This window comes from Eupeodes corollae, chromosome 1 (genome assembly GCF_945859685.1).
Source record: "Eupeodes corollae chromosome 1, idEupCoro1.1, whole genome shotgun sequence".
In the NCBI taxonomy this organism is placed as follows: Eukaryota; Metazoa; Arthropoda; class Insecta; order Diptera; family Syrphidae; genus Eupeodes; species Eupeodes corollae.
In genome coordinates, this window is record NC_079147.1 from 139,489,090 (window position 1) to 139,508,108 (window position 19,019).

Here is a 19,019-nt window from a genome sequence, read left to right on the forward strand (position 1 = left end):
TGTGTTAAGAGCCCTGTCTGTCCTACGAAGCTATGGAGGATATGGGCTTCCTCAAGCCAAGTATATATAATGGCTAAAGAGCCGATCTGATTAAAGCAATACAAAGAGTTTCTTCGTTTGACTCCCAAATAAAAAAAAAAAGTGAATTTTGTTTGATCAGACTTAGGCTATTTATACAAAATAATTTCCCTACACACTAAGAACTTAAACCTATATTATTACTAAAACATATACATTGTATTGAATTCTAATTCTTTGGGAAGTTAATGACAGAATCAGGCAGCATACTTGCTATGTCATCAAAACCATAACCAATATGCATGCCCCTTTTACAATGCATCGAAATTCGTTCAGGCATATTTACTACACAGCATGCAGTGCGTTAAATCTTCACGAATAGGTAGATACACTTGACCATAGTAAAAGTATTCTGAGACATTTAAAATTTTATTGAATACATTTTCTGGAGTGGTTGGCTATAGGAACGTGGAGTATAGATCTATGGCAATGACCTGCAATAAAATTCTTATGCAAAAAATAGTAGTGTATGCGAATTAATATTTGTATGTACCGTAAGATGTTTTTAAAAAGAACTTCCAATTTAATAAAAAAATTCTTTTAATTTTAATCTCAAACGGTTTTATTTATGAACTGATGTGTTCTTGTTGGGTAATGGTTAAAAACTGAACTTAGAAATATTGATCTTACAAATATACAAATACAAATATTATAACACTGTAAGTTCATAAGTAAAAGTTTTCCTACAATGTTTTAGATTGACATAGACTTCGAAAGCCTGCATCCTGTAAAGGGGAGTCTTATGTTCAAGAAATACGAGAGTTTTATTTCAAAAATAGTATTATGTTTTGAAAGCGAGATTAAAGACAAAACGTCAAAAGAAATGCTGAAACTTTTGCATACAAAAATCATTATGACATGGCATTTGCCGTCTGCCAGATTGACAACTATAATATATTAATTTAATTACAAAGATATAACCGTTTTAAATAACATATGTGTTTAAAATAAGGAATTATATGGAAACCAATAAAATTTAAAATTCAAATAAGATACAGTTAAAGGTTTGTTTAATCAAAAATCTTCGTTAATTATTCTTGCTCTATATCTGAGCGCAATTACACAATATTCATAAATTCTATTAACTTTCATTTGATTCAATTCGTCCAGGACTTGCTCTTCAGATAAAACATCGCTTCCAAGAACGCTTCTTCTGGTTTCTTTCAGAGTTGGGCATCTTCCCAAAAAGTGAATTACGTCTTCTCTTTCTTTCATGTTGCAAATGCTGCATTCTAATGGTACATCAGGTCTGTGAGGTATGAAGTTCAGATTGATAAGCTCGCTGCGAAGTCTGACCATTGTAGCGGTAACATTAACCTTATTAGAGTCATGAAAATAGTTTTTCTCTGCCAAATTGTGATTTAATCTACTGTAAACTGTTCTGCAGATGGAACTGGAGGCTTCCGCTATATATTCAGCTCTACATTTCTCATCCACCTTCGAGATTACATTGTAGAAGAGAGTCTTGCAACTACCAATGTTTTCCAGGTTTAAATCAAAGCTTAAATTGCATTCTTCAGCTAGTTTTGACCACTCTCTATACCAGCTGTTTCGTTCGTGTATGGCACTGATAGCTACCTTCTTGACTAATCTGGATTCTGATAAATTGAATATGTACTGAAGAAAATCGGCTTGCAACTTCAAGGTCTTTATGTGTAAAGGTGATAGTCCTGTTTCGAGCATTACCACGTAATTTGGTGTGTTGACTGGTAAGCTAAATATCCTTTTAATATAGTGTGTCAAGAGTTTTTCCACCGTTTGAAATCTCATACATCCCCAAACTTGTGCGCCATATAAAAGTATGCTCTCAGATACTGCTTCAAATACCTTGTGTTTACTGCTATGCGCAATGTTTCTGTTCATGAAGCATCTTTTCCATGATATGTTAATGGCTGTTTTCGCCTTTTCTAACTTCACAGTTAAATGCTTCTGCATGCTCAAACTTCTCGTAAAAATTACCCCTAGGTATTTGTATTCGGTTACACACTCTAAGGCTTCTCCGTTAAATGACCATTTCTCGTTAGAAGCATTTCTTTCACCACCGTTTTTAAATATCATCACTTTAGACTTTTGCGTATTAACGATTAAGTTCCATAAGCAACAATAATTATGTAACCTGTTTATCATGAGCTGTAACGCTTCCGGCGAATACGCAAACATGACAATATCATCTGCAAATAATAAGGCTTTCATATGTGTTCCTGCGAAATCCACGCCACCAGGAAGATAATCAATCAGGTCATTTATAAAAAGTGAGAACAAAGTGGGGCTTAATGTGCAGCCTTGCCTTACTCCGGATGAGGTCACAAACCAATCTGACAACTCTGCACCATTCCATACAGCCGCTCGTGTTCCTCTATAGAGATTCTCTAGCGCACGTCCAAATTTCATCGATAACCCCGCGTTATATAGCTTGTAGAATAAGGCACCTCTATTTATTGTATCGAATGCCGCTTGAAAGTCGATGAAAAATACATATAATTTCTTTTTTTGAGCGATAAAGCTTTCTGCAAGACTTCGGAGTACAAAAATATTGTCCATTGTAGAGTAGCCTGCTCTAAAACCTACTTGAAACTCTTTCAGTATGTTCTGAGACTTAATCCACTTGTTGAGCCTTTTCTGCATCATCGTTGTAAGAATTTTATATGTTGCATTCAAGAAGGAAATGCCCCGATAGTTTGAAGCATCCGCGTATGATCCTTTCTTATGTATTGGGAATATAACAGCTTCTTGAAATTCATTTACTACCAAATTCCCCTCTATGACTTTATTGAACATCGTAAGAAGTCGATCATTAAGTGCAGAAGTGCCATATTTGTAAAATTCGGCTGGGATACCGTTTGCGCCTGCTGCTTTCCCATCTTTCAGAGTACATAACGCTTGCTCCAATTCTTGTGCAGTAAACTGCGAGTCCAATATTTCATTGGTTATACCAGGTGTTGCATATTGCCAGATAGATGGCATCATTTCTGGGTTGAGGAGTTTCCGAAAGTGTTCGGCTAGCATATTTGCACACAGATTTTTGTGTATTGGCGGTTTTTTACCATTTAGCTCCCACGCAAGTTTCCAAAACGTTGATGCATTATTACAGGAGGCCAACCTGGCCGCTTGTCGTTCCTCATACTCTCGCTTTTTGCTTTTGCACAGTTTTTTATATGTCGTATTAGCTTCGATGTATATGTTTCTAAATTGACCTTGAGGTGAGTTTCTGAAATTCCTGAGCCATGCGAATGAAATTCTGCGTGCCTTCTGGCATTCTTCGTCAAACCAAGGCTCTACCCTTATTTTGTTTCGTGTAGTACTTATCTGCTGCTGTGGATAAGATGCCTTAACAATTTGATCTAGCAAGCGAAAGTCCGTATTTTGGCGGTTGTGTAGATTCATGTCCAAACGTTGTCTGTATAATAAGGCTTTTGAGAGTTTCCAGTTGAGTCTAGGAAGTAATTGGTCGATGTTATTTACTACAGTTGAATGTTCAGTCATCCGTAAGGTAACGACTATCGGCAGATGGTCTGAGTATGGAAGTTCTCGCACCTCGAAATCAGTCACAAAGGGTTCCCAATCTTCGCCTATCATTGAATAATCAATAGTTGATGAACTTTGACCACCAACAAAAGTAAAATCACCAGAAACGTCACTGGGCATTGTTCCATTTGGAATTCTCAATCCAAACGAGTCACACAGTTCAATTATTCGTTTTCCTCTTGTATTGCACACTACATCTTTAGTCTGCCTATTAATTCCTTTTGCTTCGTTAATTGTTCCTGCAACTTGACCGATTCTCCCGTTCAGATCCCCAATCAGCATTATTTTCGATGAACTAATCGTATTAAATATCTCGCCGAGATTATCAAAGTCCTCATCCCAATTATTGCAATTCAAGTACAGGGGGAGTATCAAAAGGGTTTTGTTGTTGATTTGCAATTTAACGTACGTTAGGTGATTTTGATTGAGAAACTCACACTTCAAGTTTACTAACTCTTTTTTGTAACCAAAGTAACATCCTCCACTTGCTCTTCCTCTTGTTTGACTTCGTATTGCCGGGATCCACATAAACTTATAATCTATTAGTTTATTATCTATACTTGTGTAATTGTTCTCTGTTACAAAAGTTTCAAATAAAAATATTATGTCAAAAGTGTTAACAAATTTATAAAAATCACTAAATAACGCTTTATTGGTCAAACCTGACACATTATAAGATAAAATGTTTAAATATTTTTGGATACTGTTTGAATTATTTAAACTACGGCAGACGGCATTAATACTAAATACTACAATTTACACTCCCAACTGCAGCACTGGTTGTAGGCACATGAACTGTATTACCGACGTTGTTGGTTGATTGTGCAGTTTCTGTCAAGTTGTTGCTGTCACTGCATGCTGTCAGAATTTTGTTCATTAATGTCATACCAATTTCATCATCTGTTTCACATTTAAGCATGTTGTTATGGTCCAGATAAAAAGATTTGTTTTCACAAATAAGTGTTTGTTCTCGAATCGTCACTTTCATGTTTTTGTTATATGTCTGAATGTTTGTTTTAATTTGCAAAATACGTCTTCTTTTATCACGAGCAGCTCGAGTATAATCTCGGTGGATAGAGATTCCAGTATCCCGCAACTTGATGGCTGACCTCAATATACGTGATACATCTTCGCTGTGTTGCATTTCGACGATGACGTTCGCTACTCTTTTGTTTCTGGAGCGTATAACTTTGGTTTTGACGATTTTCGAAGGAATATTTTCCTGTAGCAGATCTAAGCACACACTTTTCGTTTTTTCAATAACATGCTGATCGTCGTCCTGAGTTGGAATATGCAGTACCAGATTCTTTTCGTTGGATTTTTTTTCTAGGAAATCGATTTGCCGTTCAAGCACTTGACATCTATTCTCTACCTGTTGTAGTTTCGATTGAAGAAAAACATTACTCCTTTCTAGACTATCCATCTTTGTCTTGACTTCAACCAAGTCCGATTTGGTAGCCAAGTTTTTTACGTTCATCAAGTAACGTTGCTAGTGATCGTTCTAAAGTCTTAACATCCACCACTTGCATATTGCCCGATTCACGATCTTGCATAATGGAGTTTATGGGAGAACGACACTGTCGTTTTTGCGATTGAGCGTATTGTTGCACTTGGGGATGTTGTTGTTATTATTTGGCGGGGTTCTTTGTAGCCCATTCATTTTACAAGCTTAATATACTTTCAAAATAATCAGATGATAGCTCACCTCTTGGCAAACGATTATTTGGGATTTTATTTGAATTTTTTTTTCAATTTTTTATGTTGTAAATACTACTTTTTCACAATATTTTCGTACAATTTCACAGAACTTAAATCTTATTATTTTTCTTCCATTTTATGAGGTGCTTTTCGCTCTGTGTAGATGAATAGCCTTTAAGATACTGTTTGATTATGTGTGTTGGGTTTTAGTAAGTGGTGTTGTCTACAGACATAGCCCCAGAAATAATCTGTTCGAGTTCTAGTGTTGTTGCTATTTTGTCTTTGTATAATACTTCGTTTTTTCTTTTGTCCTGTGTTTTAATTTTTTTTTTAAGTTTTATGTTCTTTAATAAATTTTTTGAATGAATCGGACATACATATACTTATTTTAATATATAGAGAAAACAAAATAATGTTTTTATAATGATAATAATATTAATTTTCTTAAAAATAAAAATTGTCTCACAACATGGTCTGCTACAGCTGCTGGTGTTCCGGATACTTTCACGTACGAGAAAAATTTCTAAAAAAAAATCTTTATTTATTTATTTCAACACTTAATCTAATTTACAAAGGTGTTATTGGTTTAGCTCGCGAATACAGACTTATCATTCATTTCGATAAGTTCCCAACTTCTCACTTTATGTTACTGCTGATTTGATATTTCAACCATTTTTTGGAACTCTAACGAGTCCAATCGATTGGCAATTTAACATTACTTCCATGTTTCATCACTTTTGCTGACGCTGATGTTGCTTTATTTGGAACTGCATTTATGGGAACATCCGTTTTAGTTTCGGTTGCTGACCTGGACGTAACCCGCGCGCCGTCTTGGTGATAATTGGTTCACTGCACTTTTTATCCTCTTTGGGATATAATTTATCAAAAAGTTTTGGCGGATACCACTTGTGTCTTTATTTATTTTTTCAATTTCTAGTTAACACTTAGGCATCCCGGTTGAGCCCCCAATTAAATTCTTTTAATAAATTTTCTTTAAAAAAAAAACTTTATTCAACAAAATTACAATCTTAAAATTATCTTTACAATTTTTTGGTAATACTAATGAATGCCCGATCGAACGAACCGCTTGACTGATCTGAAACGTAATCCTCCAGTTGATGCTGTGTGTGTTGGTGCGTGTCAAGATGCTGCGACACTTTTGTTTATAGAATAGAACAGTGATGCGATACTTTGTTTTCGTAGCCAAGACGATTTAAACACTTGAATATAAAAGGAGTGTTTTCTGTGTCCGAGTGGATTATTTGGGCACACTATAAACATCAAGTTCGTTTAATAGAACAATGATCCCTTTGTTAGATTTGTAGGGCTTTTTGTTTTTATTATTTCTTGGTGCCATAACTTATATATATTTATATAATACTATCAGCGAGCTGCGCTTTAAATAGTATTACATATATGTGCTACAACCTAGGGAAAACAAAAAAAACATACTTAGAAATACATTGATGTATGTAACCCATTGACAAAAACACAAGACACAACTTTAATTTTTACTTTTTATTATGATGATACAAATGTTACATGTTACTTATTTGGATCGCGACGCGACGGTCGGACGGCAATTGAATTGGATTGAAAAGTTAGATACTAAAAGAGACACCACAATCCTACTAAATTGAGTCTATACAAAAAAAAAGACTAATAAAAAATTTAAATTTAAATATGAAGTAAGCGATTGCGCTTCTTACACTTATTACTGTTCTTAGATTCATTTCTTAGAACTGAATGATAATGCTTCTTGCAACTTTTTATTGTGGTAAAAAATTAATATTTTTGTGTACCGGGAGATGTTTTTAAAAAGAACTTTTAATTTAATAAAACAATTCTTTTAATTTTAATCTCAAACGGTTTTATTTATGAACTGATGTGTTCTTGTTGGGTAATGCTTAAAAACTGAAATTAGAAATATTGATCTTACAAATATTGATCTTAAAATAATTGCATTATTGAATCTTATCTATTATAATATTGCGTGGGTGCATAAAGTGCATGAAATCGATATATCTTCGATTGGCGACGTCGGTGGCTCGACGGATGGATATCTGTGTGCTGGATGTATCGATAGATACTTTTCTGTTGAAAAATATGATGTGATGAATGCGCACTTTTGGGTGGAATTTTAAATACAATGTGGATATGTTAACTCCCCTCTTTCTTAAATGATGCGTCCCGCATCTTGTATTTCTTCGGTAAGATGTTGAATATTTCTATTTATTTTATCGATATTGATTTCTTCATTTATAATATTGTTTATTGTTTCGAGAGGAAACAAAAGTATAATGCTGATAATGCAATTATTATTATTACAATTGTACTGAAGGTTAAACTATTTGATACAAAGTGATTGGCTTTGATTTCTTCAAGAATTTTTCTATTTTGAATATTTTCAAAATGGAGCTCTAGTTAAAGATATCCTTCGCGAGGATATTAAAAAAAACGCGAAGGCCAGCCCAGAGGGCCGGCCCAACAGTTCGACTTACAGATTAAATGAAACAAGTTTGATATCTTAAGGATCTGTGTATATTTAATTGACCGTTCTATGTCGAGTCCAAATTAACACTAAACTCTAATAATAAATTTAAGTATAATGATACTCCGCCTATGCAAGGGTAAATTGCAACATAAGCATTTCCTGCCAATGGGAACAGCGGATGGAGATCGTATTCCAATTTGGCCTTGATACAACACAGTGCATTTACCTCGTAGTCGTATGCACTAATATGCTACCTCAGCATATACGTGGGAAATGCCCCGTGTTAACTACCCTCTCCTTGAAAATCTACGTCCCGTAGATCAACTTTAACGTGAGATGTTAGGCGAAGATATTGTCGGTGGTGGTAGTTGTAATATGGGTAAGTCAACTTTCCTATATATCTTGCACCATATTATCAGGACTACAGCTGCAAACATTAGAAGGATCGTGATATCCGTGAAGGTGTAAGTATTCAGCTTATTCGTTAAACCGTTCAGGATTTTTATGTTGCTCATGCTCATATTGTGGAGGTATTCGATGTCGATCTTGTGTTCAACTGTGGTGGTATTAGTTAGGACTGGTGGTAGAGCTTGAAGCGAGGTGGTTGTCAGGCTAGTAAATGTCCTGTTATTGAGTTGAATTGATTCGTTGTAAAGTTGAATCAAATATGTGCCAGAAAGTCCTTTTGGGATGCCCTTGCTGATTAATTCTCCCTTGAAGTTCGTCACGAATATGGTGTCTTCTTTGATGAATTCTATTATTACAGCCGGGTTGGAACGCATTATACAACTAGCATGACCCCCTTTCAGTAATCGAAGGATGCAACCGTCTTCATCTAGTTTTTCCAAGGAGGTTTCGTCACAAACTGTGACATTGCCGATATTGAGGCAGTTAGATGTTATTCCGTAGGTTTCCTCATGGTTCGCCAAAATTTTAGTGAATGGTAAATCTACTTGTTTTTCCTCGATTATTGATGCTCTAGTCAGAAGAAGGTTATATTCAGTCTCACTAACCTTAGGCATTGAAAGGACATATAACAGCATGGAATCATTGGTGAAGACTGACGGCTTGCCAAATTGTAACGCTTCTACCACGTTTGCGTATGGTAGCGTCTCAACTTCGCTGATGACCCTGTTGATTTCTTCTTGGTCCAGGAGATTGGTATTGACGATCCCATTTCTCGCCATTTGGCAGGCACGAACGATTTCGTTGACCTCTTCTTTAATAATCATGAGTTCATCTATTATGCTTTGCTCATGCATGGCTCTGTTGGATGAAGCTATTTGATTGGCAGTGTTGTTGATGACCCAGTTAATCTTTTGTGTGATGTCTTCCGTTATTTTTAAGACCCTCTCGTTTATCTTGTACTGTTGATTGTTGTTGCTGACGATATCATTTTCATTTTTCAATACTTTGTCCCAATCGGCTGCGTCGGGGTTACCTGCCAGCCACTTCCATGCGGATCCGATCCAGTTGATTGATCTTCCCCTTCTATGAGTTTTCCCTTTCAGCGAATCAAGACGTTCGTGGAGTTGAGTAAGGTGATGACGTGCAACAATCTTCTTTTCGAGCTGAGTGATTTCGACCTCAATGACTCCCGTCATTTTGTCCAAAAGTTCTTCAAATTTATCCAGGCGGATGACGTGTATTAGTTTGAAATGTCCATCGATGATCCAGCTTTGCCCTTCTTTGATGGTGACCATTGGAGACTTGTATTCAAATATGCTGAACCCTTGCACGGCGGTAATAAGGATAAAAAGCAGCTTCATCATTTATTATATGTATGTACAGTATGTATACAGTTATTTTCGTATTTCTGTAAGAAAAATTAAATCCGTTAATTTTTCTATTCTAAAAGAACCGGTATTTCTTGGGGGGTTGCCGTGTTAGTCCCGTTTAGTTTAACTTAATAAACCTACTAACGGCACGAACAACTCCACCCTCGTGTCCCTTAGCGTTTAAGGATATTCGCATGTTCCCATGGGTATGCGAAAGTTTTATGCTCAAGGTACCACAAATGGTCTACTGTGTTCCCATGGGTACAGTGACATTCACTATAAAGGAGTGTATTGGCCTTGGCATAGATCCTTCAGCAAAAAGGACACGAAACGAATACCGGTCCCTGCTCGGGCGCCAGTTAAAGATATCCTTCGCGAGGATATTAAAAAAACGCGAACGCCAGCCCAGAGGGCCGGCCCAACAGTTCGACTTACAGATTAAATGAAACAAGTTTGATATCTTAAGGATCTGTGTATATTTAATTGACCGTTCTATGTCGAGTCCAAATTAACACTAAACTCTAATAATAAATTTAAGTATAATGATACTCCGCCTATGCAAGGGTAAATTTCAACATAAGCTTTTCCCGCCAATGGGAACAGCGGATGGAGATCGTATTCCAATTTGGCCTTGATACAACACAGTGCATTTACTTCGTAGTCGTATGCACTAATTTGCTATCTCAGCATATACGTGGGAAATGCCCCGTGTTAACTCTCTGTTAAACTCATGTTTAAATTTATATTTTTTACCTTTACCTTTTTAAAAGAAGGTATTACAAAGTTTTCATTTATTAATTTATTTTCATAAGCATTATTATTAATATTGAGTTTACAATTTTCAAAATTAATTAAGTTATTGCCAAATAATACAATTTCATATGTGTCACAATTATGTGTGAGTTTAGTTTTTGGGATATTTTTCGTAATTACAAAATTATTGCTTAATTGTTTTATTTCAATTGCTTTGATGATTTAAAAGTTACAAGTTGGGTTTTCTTTCAATAAATTATTTATACATTCATCATTAATTTTCTTTAATCCCTTTTTTAATAAAATTTGTTTATATGTGTATTCATACCAGATGTCATTACTCAATATTAATTCTCTATATGATATATCTAATTCTAAATTATATATATTTGGAATTGGTTCCAATAACATTTTATGATAGGTTTTGTTGCAGAAATTTGGTATCATTATTATAAAAATTATGTTGTCATTATGCAAAATAGCGCAACTTTGAATGGACATTAAATCTCTTAATGTAATGTTATGCGTTTTAAAATCATGTGGGGTTAAAATATCTCTTCCTAATATGCCTAATCTGCACATCATTAAATTTTCTTTAACTTTTCGGACTTGTTCCCTAAGAAGTTGAATATCATATTAAATGTGAAAAATGTTTTGCATATGATCTATAGTAACATCTCTCGATGTTCTTCCAAAATGTATTATACTTTTGCTTTTGCTGTTTATTAATATGCTCAGTCACTGTTTTCATTGCAACGTTAAATTGATCATTTATTTTTACTTGGTCGTTAAGACCTTGTATTATGTTTTTATTATTTTGTTGATTAACTTCTAATTTTTGTTTAATTTCAATTTTGTCATTGGCATCCATTGTGCCTGAATTAAGTTAACAACCAACAAAAGTTTTAAAAAAATATACAACTTTATTTATTGAAGTCCAAAAATCAAATGCAACAAGATTTAAATTCATAACCTGGACAATAAGAACAAAGTATAGATACATACATTTATTATTTGGTGTGAGAACGGAAATGCAGAAGGCTCCTCACACCTGAATTTAAATGGTTTTAATTTACAATTCAAAATAAAGCAACTATGTGCTGACAACCAAATTTAAATGAAATGTAATATTGTTTGAAATGAATATTAATTAAAAGGTTATGATTACATTGATATACTCGTAATATAAGATACATATAGTTAAATTAAATGTTTTATGATTTAATTTTTAAAAAAAGTTTTATTAATTTTAACAGCTAACTAGATGTTAGCCGGAGTATCGGATCTTAAGAACTAACTTATACAAACTGAAAAATATTCTCTGTGACTTAAAATCTAGAGTAAAAATACTAAGTCATCACTTTGAAATGTAAACACTCAATCGTGAGAATGTATCCATCAGATAGCATTGATCACAGTCGGATGTTTATACTTCATATCGGACTTGGGTTTGATATTTGATATACATTTAACTCCTCCCTTCTTTTAAATTTTTCGTCCCGAAAAATAAACTAATTTAATGTTATAAACATCCTTTCATCAAAATTTTTTACTGGGAGAGTTTTTAATACAATGTTTTCTGGTTTAGGTATTTCGTTAATTACATTAATTTCTTTTTGGTTTTTACCTTTTTTTGCAAGAATAATGATTACAATAATTATTATCAAAATGTACAAAACTATGTTATTAATGAAAGTTTGGTTGCCAATTGTTTTTATTTCTTCTATTTGTTTAATGTTTTCAAGATGTATTTGATCGATATTTAGTTTTATATTTGATTCTGTTAATTGTCCTTGGAATATTGATGGCAATGGTACATAATTGGTTATTTCTTTTGTTATAAAATTTAAGTTTCCAAGATTTATTGAACAGTTAGAAATTTGTACAACATAGGTTCCATTTAATGTTCTTGTTTTGTTTTCACAATCATATAACTTTCCTTTGTAATTATCTATAAAAATTAAATTTTCTGTTTCTTGTTCAATGCTTGTTTTTGTGTTAAATATATAAGTACAATTTGCATTCATACTGTTTAGTAGATTGGAAATACAGGAATTTTTAGATAATTTGATAATTTGGTTTTGTTTACATATTAAAATTTCATGAACTTTTAAACAATTTTCTTTTATACCATACATTTCTTTTTTATTTGCTAATATATCTAGATAAGGAATCAAAATTTGTTTGTTATTTTTTGTAACAGGTCTTATTTTTAAATGGTTATAAATTTCGTTAGTAGTTATAGGCAATGAAATAATATAAAGAATCACTTCGCCTTTAATTGCAACGGAAGGGGTTGCATAATTCAATGCTTGTGCATCGTTACCGTAAGGTAAATTTTCTATGTCATTTAAAATTTGTGTTAGGTCTTTTTTACAGAGAAGTTTAGAATTTACTATTCCCTGTTTTGCCCAATTTATTGCATTTGAAATGTCTTCTAATTCTTCTTTTAACATTAATAATTTATTAAAAATTGCCTGCATAAAATATTCATTAGGGATTTCGTTAAATTTCTTTAAAATAAATTTATAATTTTCTATCATCTTGTTTGTGTTATCTAGTATGTCCCTATTGATTACATATTGTTTGTTGTTGTTTCTAATTTGTTCGTTTTGTTTGTTTATTAATTCGTCTAGGTCATAAGCGTCTGGTGATCCAGCTAACCATTTCCAAGCGGATCCAATCCATTTAATGGATCTTCTATTGCGATGGGGTAATAAAAGTTGTAGTTCTTTTTCTATTTTGTTCTGTAGAAAGAGTATTTGTTGTTTTAATGGCGACGAATTGTTGAATTTGAGTAGAATGATTGGAATAGATAATCTTTGGAGTGTAATAAAATCTGTGAGGTTTATCAAATGAATTATTTTAAAGCTGCCTTCTGTTATTTTTCCTTGTCCTAATTTTATTGATATTATCGGGAAGTTATTATATTTATAGATGTTCATGTCCGCAAATATAAACGTTATGCAGATAACGATTGATCTGAAAAGAGATATAATTAACCGTTTTTAATATTTGTTTTATGTATTTTCCTTCCAGTCATAGTTGTAATTGTTACTCTATGATCATCTTTAACTATTTCTTTAATAAATTTTTGTTTTAATTTTCCTTTTCTTCCTGGTGCTTTTACATAAATAATATCTCCGGGTTTATATTTTTTTGGTTTTTCCCTGTGTTTATTTTCATAGTTTAATCTTTGCTGCTGGATTCTTTCTATTAAATCCTTAGTTCTTATGTTTGTTTCTTCTCTGGCTTTGTTTAATTCTTCTAAGGAGTTCGATGGTTTTCTTCCAAAAAATATATTTGCTGGAGTTTCTTTTACTGTTGAATGTATCGTGTTATTATATCTGTCTGTTGCTATTGCTGCTAATTCTTTAATTGGTGTTAAATTATATTCCTTTTGTATACACCGTATTATTTCCTGAATGGTTGAGTGGACTCGTTCCACCTTTCCATTTACGTCACTTCTGCTTGAAGGTGTCAAATAAATATTAATGCCTAAATTTGATAAAAAGTCTGTTATAATTGGGCTGGTTAAAGCTTTGTCTCTATCCATTACTAAGAGTTTAGGAGTCGTATAATATTATATGAGTTCAAATACTTTGTCTTTAAGATAAACTGCAGATTTGATTTCTATGGGAAATATTTTTGTAAATTTAGAAAATTTATCTATTGATGTGAGAAATAGTTGGCCATCTAGTTCCATAATGTCAATGTGAACTATTTCAGTTGAGTAGTTTGGAACGGGGGTTCCCTGAAGTTCTTTTTGTGTTGGATGACGGTCATATTTATTTTCTTTGCATATTTTGCAATTTTTTAAAACTTCTTTTATTTTCGTATTCATGTTTGGGAAGTAATACTCTTGGATTATTTTTTCTTTATTTTCTTTAATACATCTATGAGCTTTTCTATGCTCTTGGTGGATTATTTCTAAAATTTGTTCTTCATCGATTAAATCTATTACTACTTTTTGTGTAAATCTTATTTTTAAACTTTTATTAAAGTTTTCTTTAGAGAAAATGTTAGAGGTTGGTGATCGGTTATTATTTTAATTTTTTTGCTCCATAGAGATAATTTCTTAGGTGGTCTAATGCCCATATTATTGCAAGCATTTCCTTTTCATTTGTAGCGTAACCTTGTTCTGTTTTGTTTAAGCTTCTGGAGATGAAAGTTATCGGTTTATCTTTACCTATTTCACCTTGAGATAGTACTGCGCCTAATGCGTAGTTTGACGCATCTATTGTTAATATAAATGGTTTGTCAAAGTCGGGGAATATTAATATATCGGTTGATATCAAGTAGTTTTTTAGGTCATTAAAGGCTTTCCTTTGATATTCATTAAATTTAATCGGTACCTTTTTTGATTGATTCTTACTAGTTTTTGCATGTTCACCTGATGTGAGAAGGGTTAATGGTTTTGCTACTTTTGCAAAATCTTTAATGAAACGTCTGTAGTAGGATGCTAATCCTAAAAATGATTTTAATTCTTTTAGGTTTGTTGGTTCTTGGGTATTTTGAATTGCTTGTATTTTTTTTTGGGTCTGCTCTGATACCTTTTCCCGAAATTATAAAACCTAAGTATTCTATTTCTGTTTTAAGAAATTCTGTTTTTTCTAGATTTATTTTTAAATTTGCTTTACTGAGTTTACTTAAAATGAGTTTAATATGTGAAAGATGTTCTTCAATAGATTTACTAAATATAATTATGTCATCGATGTACACGTAGCATATTTTTCCTATGCATTCTTTAAGTACATCATCTATCATACATTGAAATATTGCCGGGGCATTTTTTAATCCGAAAGGCAATCTGAGAAATTCATATTTTCCGTTTAGGGTAGAAAAAGCAGTTTTTTCTATGTCCTTTTCATTCATTAGTATTTGATGGAATCCTGACGTTAAGTCAATAGTTGTGAAGAAATTAGATTCTCCTAGATTCGCAAGAATAGTTCCTATATCGGGTATAGGGTATGTATTTGCTATGGTTACTGCATTTAATCTTTTATAATCAATTACCATTCTGTATTTTCTTTCGCCATCCTTATTTAGTTTTTTGGGTACAATCCAAATAGGAGCGTTGTATGGTGAAGTTGAGGGTCTGATAACATTGTCTCTTAATAATTTCTTAATTTCTTTGTCTATTTCTTGTCTCATACATACTGGGTATGGATATAATTTTGCATATATAGGGGTGTCTACACAGGTTTTCATTTCTGCTCTTACGTTTGTTACGGCAGTAATTTTGTCATCGGGATTAGTGAAAATGTTTGAAAATGAATTTAAAATATTATTGAATTCCTGTCTTTGTAAAGAGTTAAGTAAATCGTTATTTAAAACTGAATTGACGTCAACTGACCGTCTTATTTCTAAAGGTATAGTGATTCCTGGATGGATAGTTAAAATAGATTTATTTCTATCAATAATTGCTTTTAGCTCTCGAAGTGTATCATCCCCAATGATACCATCGAATGAAGTTAATGAGGGTAAAATGTAAAATTTTATTAAAGTATTGTTTCCATAAGTTGAAAATATTTTTCCTGATGCTGATTTTTCAATTTTTACCTTTCCTCCTACTGAATTAATATAAAAAGGTTTTTCTAAGACTATTTGTTTAGCAGTATGTTCCGGTTTAATGAAATTTTTGTTAGCGCCTGTGTCTATGAGAAAATTTAAACATTTTCCATTTGGTGCAATATATTTTATGTTGGGAGTTCCGCTGACCCTATCATGAGAAAATTTAGTTCCTGTCCTTGTAGTTCATTTATGTCATCGAATTCTTCATAAAGATGTTCTGAGTATTGTTCCATTTCGTTATTTGCTTCAAGGTTGGTTTGGAATACTCTTTGTTGTTTTGGAGGTCCTGGTGGAGCGTCATTGTTTGGTATTGGTCTTTTATATTGTTGTGGTTGTGATGGCTGTTGTTGTTGATGATTTGTATTCCATCTATTTTGGTTACAATTATTCTGAGGGCTCGACTGAGTAAATTGTCGTGGTCGATTCATATAATTAACTTGTCTAGTCTGAATGCTTCTTTCTACATCCATCGGTTCTGGTCTAGGTTGTCTAGGTGGTAGTACAGGTCTGTAATTATTGTGTTGTTGTCTATTCACGTGAGAATATAACAAATTTTTTTGTTGTTGCGTCAATTGATGCTGTCTCGATTGTGAGTTTTGCATTGGTTGCGAATACGTAAATTTTCTTGGATTTTGTACTGGAGGTACAAGAGAGTTATGAGGGACTACTATCGGATTAGTAGAATTACTACGCGTAAAATTGGTAGCTCTGTAACTCATGTTTTGTAATTCAAGACATGCTGAATATTATTCAGGCAAGGATTTTGGATTTTTTATAGAAATGAGTCTAGATAAATCGCCGTTAAGACCCCTGATGAAGGTATCTAATGCTCTATTTCTATGACCTTCAATAGTGTTAGCCATTGTTTCCAAGCTTAAACACTCGGTTTGAACTTTATTTATTATTAGGGTTAACTGGTGGTTTACTTCACCGAAATATTCGTCGATTGTTTTTCTTCCTTGATATAGGGAATATAGTTGGTATTCAAGTGTTCTTATATCTCGTTTGTCTGCATAATGCCGTGACAAACATTTCTTTATGGACGTCCAGTCCTCGTCTGGTATGTTGTAGGCGATTAAAGCAGTGTCTGCTTCATCTGTAATTTTTTGTCGTATAGACCTTATAATTGCCCTATAAAGTGGCTTCTTTTTAATAACCCTATAATCTTCTAAAACGTTTTCAACTGATTTTACCCAGGAAGCGTATTTTGTCGGGTCACCATTAAAGAGTCGTATTTCTTTAACAGGATCGGGAATTCTGTTTTGGGATTGCAAATCCGCTTCAGAAGTTGGTCTGGCCAAAACTTCCGGTTGTTCGATTAAGAACTGGGATTGCGTTTGCATCTGCAGGAATTGCCTTTGCAGATCAGTTGTTGCTTTAATTGAAGCATTAATTGAACCGGTAAGGTTCATAATATCAGCTTTTAGCTGATCAACAGTTGTTTCTAATGACATTTTTGATTATCTTTTTTCTTTTCTTTAACAATATTTATGTGTTTTAATTTTGTAATGCTCTTATTTATAATATTTCAAAAAACTAATAATAATATAATAATATAATGATATATGATGATTTCACCCAATTTCCAGTTAGGTCCAGTAATGTGTTGATAGCGATCTTCCCTTGGAGATTTTGCACTGATTTTTCCTTTATTTTATTTATTAAAAGTTGTTGCTTGTCTTTCTTTTTCTTTTATTTTGCACTCTTTAAGCTTGCATTTATTTTAAATTGTTTTATTACTGTTTTTCTTTTTTCCACAGGTTTATTTTTTTATATTTGTATTTATTATATTTTCTTTTATCTTATTAATTACAAGTTGTTGGTTTTTTTCTTTTATTATTTTACACTGTTTAGGCTTGCATGTACGTATTTTCACAAATTTCCTTTATTTATCAAGATTATTTATTTTCGTTTTAAATATGTTGTACTTATTTGAAATTTATTTTTTATTGAATTTCGAACATTATTTTTCCACTTACACTAAAAAAAGGTTCCTAGTCATCGCAACGACTTAGCGGGGTAGCGCACGGAATAAACCCTATTTTGATTCGAGAACCAAGCTATTTACTTGACCAAACCCGAATTTCTCCCGTTTGTTTGTGATTTTATTTTTTCGTCACGCACTACTAATGGTTCGGCGAAATGGTACGGTTGTAACTAGTTATCTTTCGAAAACTTAGCTTAGCTTAAGGCTCTACACGTTGGGCGCCAGTTAAATTAAATGTTTTATGATTTAATTTTTAAAAAAAGTTTTATTAATTTTAACAGCTAACTAGATGTTAGCCGGAGTATCGGATCTTAAGAACTAACTTATACAAACTGAAAAATATTCTCTGTGACTTAAAATCTAGAGTTAAAATACTAAGTCATCACTTTGAAATGTAAACACTCAATCGTGAGAATGTATCCATCAGATAGCATTGATCACAGTCTGATGTTTATACTTCATATCGGACTTGGGTTTGATATTATATATACATTTAACTATATATAGGTATATATATATATATATATTTATGAAGATTCATAACTCCTCCCGACTAAGTATGAACTGACATCCATGATAATGTTACATTATCGTTCTTAGCTTCTTGGTCCATTGCTTCCTCTTCATTATTATTGTTTCTATGACGTTTAAGGTATAGTATGGTTGCAATTAAGATAAAGATGATGATGATGTTAATTAATAACTCTGGTCGGTGGTCTGGCATATCTTTGGTCAAAGTAATAACTTCTGTGTTGGTTATTTTGGTTGCTTCCAATGTACTGCTATTAAATTTGTCTAAATGAAGAGAGTTATTAATTTTGATAAAAATTGATGGAATAATCTTAATTTGATCCCAAAACATAGTTAATTTGTTTTTGTAGATAATATTGTTAATTTTTATTTCACATTCTTCATAATGTAAAAGCAGGGTTCCGGAGATAAATTTGTCATCGATTCCACATGTTGAAGTCATCTTCGTGGTCGGGAAATTAATTAATAGTACGAATCCTTCTTCTGGTTGGATGATACTACTGTTGATGGTGGTTTCGATGACGTCACAGGTTGCTTCCTTGTTTTGAATGATGTTTGGTATGCATTTTTCAGAGGTCAAGTTTTTTAGCTCTTATTTTGA

At 32.8% G+C, this 19,019-nt stretch overlaps 1 protein-coding gene across 1 annotated transcript; it reads right to left on the reverse strand.

Annotated features, from left to right (window-relative positions):
- Positions 1–1,092: 1,092 nt before the first annotated feature.
- Positions 1,093–3,885, reverse strand: LOC129945076 (uncharacterized). The gene has a single exon (XM_056054740.1). The coding sequence runs from the start codon at positions 3,883–3,885 to the stop codon at positions 1,093–1,095; it is 2,793 nt and encodes a 930-aa protein (XP_055910715.1).
- Between the last annotated feature and the right edge of the window lie 15,134 nt (positions 3,886–19,019).

Coding starts and splice junctions, on each gene's coding strand:
- LOC129945076 (XM_056054740.1), bottom strand. CDS start 3,885: ATGCTGATTGGGGATCTGAACGGGAGAATCGGTCAAGTTGCAGGAACA.